This window comes from Chenopodium album, chromosome 17 (genome assembly GCF_948465745.1).
Source record: "Chenopodium album chromosome 17, dcCheAlbu1.1, whole genome shotgun sequence".
NCBI classification, from domain to species: Eukaryota; Viridiplantae; Streptophyta; class Magnoliopsida; order Caryophyllales; family Amaranthaceae; genus Chenopodium; species Chenopodium album.
Genome location: NC_137850.1, coordinates 14,302,316 through 14,308,749, shown reverse-complemented (window position 1 = coordinate 14,308,749; position 6,434 = coordinate 14,302,316). Strand labels below are relative to the sequence as shown.

General features: G+C 34.6%; 1 protein-coding gene across 1 annotated transcript; it reads left to right on the top strand.

Annotated features, from left to right (window-relative positions):
* Positions 1–3,076: 3,076 nt before the first annotated feature.
* Positions 3,077–3,610, top strand: LOC145588690 (uncharacterized). The gene has a single exon (XM_081645304.1). It carries the CDS (start codon positions 3,077–3,079, stop codon positions 3,608–3,610), a length of 534 nt encoding a protein of 177 aa, XP_081501430.1.
* Positions 3,611–6,434: the final 2,824 nt, after the last annotated feature.

The window sequence follows — 6,434 nt, the reverse complement described above, 5'->3', positions numbered from 1 at the left end:
TGATTTAAAATCAAGTGATCACCAATAATAGATTTGTTTATGCATTAATATTCAACCAACATAGATTAAAAAGGTTTAGAATTAATATATTGATTGTATGTTAGTCAAAAAGCGCACATGAATATGAGAAGAATAAAGTAGAGCCTTATTTTTAGGGCAGGTTCAATCTCTTTTAGGTTGGATTTGTATCTTCACCCCCGAATATCTAGTCATGGTTCCGGACCACTATGGAGTTAGCGATTTCATGGATCGTGAAAGGGTGTAACCTTCACCTTGTGAACGGTTTACAAGTTCCTAAAACTTGTTGGAGACTCTTTTGCTCTAGCTTCCTTCCCTTTGGATGCCACCATACTTAAGTGTATGATCACAGTGGAGCTCAAGTGTGGGATGCTTGAAATTATTCCCTACACTAACCAACTAACACTATAATCAATATGAAATAAAGCCTACTAGGGTCATCAATAAGGAAAATAGAATCACATTAATTATGTATCATGCAAAGAAAGAATTAAGATAGAAATTAATCACATTAAGAGGAGTTTCTCAAATAGCCAACGCCTAAAACCCTCTACAACCTAGTTCATAAGAGAAGGTCAACCAAAATGTGATTAATCATAATATCAATCAAATCTCACAATCCCTTGCCAAATTAAGATCAACATGCAATAAAGCTAGCCAACAATGGTAATCGATCCACTACAAGCTAATAACATGCCTCCATCAACTCAATCAATTTAATCACACAGTCAATCATCAAGATTCATTACATTCTATCTACTCAATCAATCAACACAATGTTTCACTCAAGTAATTAAAGACGAGAATTAACCAATATTGAAAATGAATTACACTAATCCAAACATATTAATTCAAACATGAAATCAAAGAAAGCAAATAAGAGGAGAGATAGTTAGAAGTGTTAATTGATTGATTATGGAGATCTTTAATACAATTGTCACCCTTGAATCTTCAAAATCCAAAACCTCTCTTTGATTTTCATCACTTTTTCTCTCTAAAACTACTCCTAGTCTAATCCTAAATCTAGAGAGAAAAGCTCTCAACCAAGCTAATTGAAAAATGAAATTTGGCGCGCCACATTAGCAAGAGAATTTTTTCAACCAATAAAAAAAGAGATTTGCATTTTTTTTTAGAATTAAATTATTCAATCGCCACATAAACAAAATTAACCAATGAGATTTGAGAATCTAATTTATCATATTTAAAATATAAAAAACAATGAATAGTGATATATGATTAAATTTATTTTTTTTAAAAAAAATTCCCTTTATTTCAACCAATGAAATAGAGATTTGTATTTTGTTTCAAAATAAAAAAAATTCAATCGTCACGTAAGCAAAAATAACAATGACATCTGAGAAACTAATTTCAAATATAAAAAACAACGACTTATGATTAAGAATTTAAATTATTAAAAAAAAATTATCTTTTTACATTAGAGATTTTATTCCTTATATGTAACAAATGAGATAACATATTTATAATTTAATTATATTTAATAAATTCAATTTTCGCGTAACTAACAACAACTAATAAGGTCGCATTATAAATTACATTAAAAATATAAAATAATAAATACTTTTCAGATAGAAAATTGCAGTTTCAATAAAAAATTTTGTGATTTTTATTTTTTTTTTGTAAAAAAATATTAAATAATAAAATGAATCAAATAATAAAAAAGAATTTAGAATCTAACTAAGAAAAATATCTTTTGTTAAGATTTATTTATTAAATTGCAGCCATATAAGAGGAGCACTGAGAGGGCTATTACAAGCATATTAAAAATGGTATAGGAATAGATAGAAATTAGAGAAGAACTAGAGATAGGCTATGAAAAATGATAGAGTATAAAACATATTCCTGGGCCTCAACCATTAGCTTAAGGTGTGGGTTGTTGGTGTGGTTGGCTAGCAAATGGCAGCCCTTGAGAAACAAGGTGGTGACGAAGGAGAGGACTAATTTGATCATCATCACCTAAGAAATCATATGTATGCTCCTTGGGTGAATGTATTTTGGAAAATGGAAAAACTGACTCATCGAACCACACATGTCTTGCTATTATAATTTTCCGACTCGACATATCATAACACTTATATCCTCGATGGTTTGAAGGAAATCCTAAGAAAACACAAGGAGAGGACCGAGCTTGAAGTTTATGAATTTTAGAGGACGGAAGAAGAGGAAAACATAAACATCCAAAAACTCGAAGATGAGAGTAGTTGGGATTCTTTTGAAAAAGAATTTGATTCGGAGATTTGTAGCCAAGAAGTTTTGTGGGCAAGATATTATGAAGATAAGTAGCCATTTCCAACGCATGATGCCAAAAGGATGGTGGCAAAGAAGCATGACAAAGGATAGTACGAATGATATTGTTTATAGTTTTGATTTTTCTTTCGGCCTTGCCATTTTGAGGAGAAGTATATGGACACGAAAGACGGAAAGTCATTCCATTTTGGTGACAAAACTTGGTAAAAGAGTCATTGTCAAACTCACGACCATTATCACATTGGAACGCTTTTATTTCTCTCTCAAATTGGGTTTTGATATATGCTCTAACACGATTGAACAAGGTATAAACTTGAGACTTAGATGAGATAGGGAAAGTCCATAAAAAATTCGTGTAATCATCAAGAAATAGAACATAATACTTATGACCAAGAGAACTTAGAACGGGTGATGTCCATAAGTCACTATGAACAATATCAAACGGCATAGTAGTATGAGTCAAAGAATTATAAAAAGGCAATTTCATTAATTTTCCCAAAGGACAAGAATGACAAACATGTTTAATAGCCTTATTACAATTTATGAGATTGCTACTACGCAAAGAACTTAAAATTGCATTTCCCGGACGTCCAAGACAGGAATGCCACACACTAGAAGATAAAGTAGTAAATGCCGAAGGAGTGGAAGAAGAAGCTTGAAAATTTGTGGAGAATGGATAGAGGTCACCATGGTATCACGAGCTTAGGTTTTTCGATCTGAAACCGTAACTCTCTTCCGCTCTTCTTCTCCGATCGTCTTATTTCTTTCCTCTTTCAGTTTTCTTTTTCCTCCAATGGCTGATCAGAAAGTTCATCCTGCAACCCTCGTCCCTAATATCAAGGCATGCATCCCTATTGTCCTTGATTATGATGGCAAACACTTCAATGTTTGGTCGACTTTGTTTCAACTTCATTGCCGCACACACCTAGTCATAGACCATATCATTCCTGTTGTTGATGAGAACGGCAAGGCTCCTGAAATTTCTGATAAAGCGCAATGGCAGCGCCTTGATGGAATAGTTCGTCAATGGATCTACAATACTATTTCCACTGACCTTCTTAATTCCATTATCGAACCCGACGACAAGGCTATCGATACTTGGAATCGATTGAAGAAATTTTTCCTCAATAACAAGTCTGCCCGGGCTCTCCACCTTGATGCGCAATTTACCAACACCAAACTCGATCAATTCGACGGTGTGAAATCCTATTGTACCCATCTCAAAGCCCTTGTTGATAATTTGAGAAATGTCGGGGACCATGTTTCTGATAATAGGATGGTGCTTCAACTCTTGAAAGGGTTAACGGAGGATTACAAACCCTTTTGAACCTCTGTTCGACACCTTGATCCATTTCCGTCTTTTAACACTCTTCGGTCAATGCTTGAGCTTGAGGAACAAGGCAACGCAGATTCTATTCCTGATTCGACAGAAGAGGCTCATCTTACCTCCTCTAATCAATCGGTGGATCAGCCCGCAAGCAATCGCGGTGGGCAGCAATCGCGTGGCCGTAAGAACAGCAAAGGGAAGTCAGGGAAAAACCGTGGTGGAGGCCACGGTGGTAAGAACAGTCAGCAGCAAGGTCAGCAGCGCTCCGGCCTGCAGCAGCAAGGCCACTAGCGTGCAAATCAGCAGCCACAGTCAGCCCCGGGTTATGCTCAGCAGCCCTGGATGTTTCCTCCTTGGGCATACTACCAAGGTCCGTGGACTGCTCCTCCTCCTTGTCCTTACCCCTCGCAAGGTCCAGCACAAAATCAGTGGGGTTTTCGGCCTCCAGGTTATTCATCTTCATCTGGCATTCTAGGTTCTCGGCCTCAACAAGCGTACTTCACTAATGCTCTGTCCTCTACTACGGGTTATGAGCCGACGAATATTGAGCAAGCAATGCACACTCTCACCTTGAATGATCCAAATTATTATATGGATACCGGTGCCACTTCTCACATGACTCACTCTAGAGGTAATTTAGCATCTTATTTTCCTTTGCATAAAAATAAAGACAATGCAATTGTTGTTGGTAATGGTAGCAAAATTCCGATACATGGTATCAAGAGCCAGCGTGACACAAAGGTCACGGGTTCGAATCTCATCCACCCCTCCTTCAAAGTGGAATTAATTCGCACCAGGTATGGGTGAGCCTGTGTTGCATCCACATTTCAAGCCCAAAGGGCCTTTCATGTGAGGGGGAGTGATAGAGTATAAAACATATTCCTGGGCCTCACCTATCAGCTTAAGCTAATGGTTGAGGCCCAGGAATATGTTTTATACTCTATCAAAAAAGGCAAGTTTCCATTCTATCTGTAAAAAGGAACGTTCTTAACTTCTAAATGTACAGTGTTATGGATTGACAAAAAAAATATGCTTAGATAACCATACTTCGTATTTGTTATTGGTCCTATATATTAAAAATTTGTGATGTGAACTCAATAAACTGCGTATATTGGGTCAAAATAATTTAAAATATATACTAAACTAAAAAAGTGCATTTCTTAATAAGAAAAAAAAAATTAGAAGTCGTTCAATATCATTAAAGTAAACAAATACAAATACAATATTCTAGTTATCCGAATTGATGGTCACATGAATCCTATTGCCTACTATACACAACAAATGAATATCAATATGATATATGTCTTTCAAAATTCCAACACTCCCACCTGCCCTAATTTGGTCTTTTGACTAAAGAGGAATAAAGAACATCCATATGAAGGCAACAATTTCTAAGTTATCAACCAAATAAAAGACACTTGGTCTATCCCGTATTCATGTGACACATCGAGCATATAATTTATTGCTGACACCTCGCCCAAAACCTACTTTGCAAATTCGACAATTAGGTAGTCCGACAAGTCTACTGTGAAGCTAATCATCCTGTTGATTGAATTAATAATGTTGGTCAACTTATTAGTGAGACTATGTTAAATTACCATGCATAGCATGAGACCTAACCTTGTACAATAGTAAAAAATAAAAATAAAAAAGTCAAAATGAGTAATTTTGAACAACTAATCCAGTATAAAAATTAATTTATTTTAGACTATCTATAAATCTAATCTAGTATTATATAAATAAAGAAAATATTTTTCAGGATCATTTGGCACACTAAATAAGCAAAGGATTATTTCAATCATTGATAAAAAAATTTGTATTTTAATTTAGAATTAAAAAAATCCAATCGCCACATAAGCCAAATTAACGAATGAAATTTGAAAATTTAATTTTAAATGTAAAAAAAAATTAGTGATTTAGGATTTATATTATTTAAAAACAAAAAAAAATATCTTTTCACGTAAAATATAATCCTACGAATGACATAACATTTTTAAAAGGAAAAAATTGATTTTAATAATCACAACTTTCGCTCATTTTCTTTTAATAATCTCAACTTTTGATTATTATTGAATAATCCCAACTTTAGGGGGTATTCGCTTTTATTGGTCCCAATCGGTTATTGTAGACACCTAAAAATGTCTCCCCGAAACCAAACACGATGATGAACAACCTTTCACCACAATTATTTTTTGGGTTGAGTATTTAATCTTGGAGTGCTTAAACCCATATTCAATCCAATACATTTTAAAAATCAACCCAATTCTTAGCCCATTTTGCTAAACCATAACTTACTTTCCACTTTTCGTGTCCACATTACAAAACCGAGAGAAACTGATTTTGTGGCCTTATAATTTTGATCCAAATATTATTTAGTTGGATAGGCCTTGAAATAAGATTTCAAATGATATATCATAACCCCAATTCCGATTTAAAACGAAGAAGATATGCGCAAAATACTAAACTCGGCCCAAAACCAACACCCTTTCACTAAAACGGCCATATATTAAAATATACAATGAATTTTGACCTGATTCTAATTGGGTTGGAAATAAGACTTGATAAGCTTTCCAATGATATATTATTTGCCTTATTCCGACTCACGGATTAAACGTTATCATAGTTTTAAAAACGCGTAAAAAACTAGAATTACCGCGCAACAGTTTAAAATTAAAACACCGCGCCACGGTATAAGCTGACGTGGCACAGTGCTTTGTACCGTGACACGGTATTCTTCACCGTGTCACGGTGCTTTTTCTGTGTCTTTTACGCATTTTCTCACGCGCTTATGAATTTGGACGCAATATAGGGAAACTGTGCACCA

Bases quoted from the DNA above. Each gene is read 5' to 3' on its own strand.
- LOC145588690 (XM_081645304.1), top strand. From the start codon at position 3,077: ATGGCTGATCAGAAAGTTCATCCTGCAACCCTCGTCCCTAATATCAAG.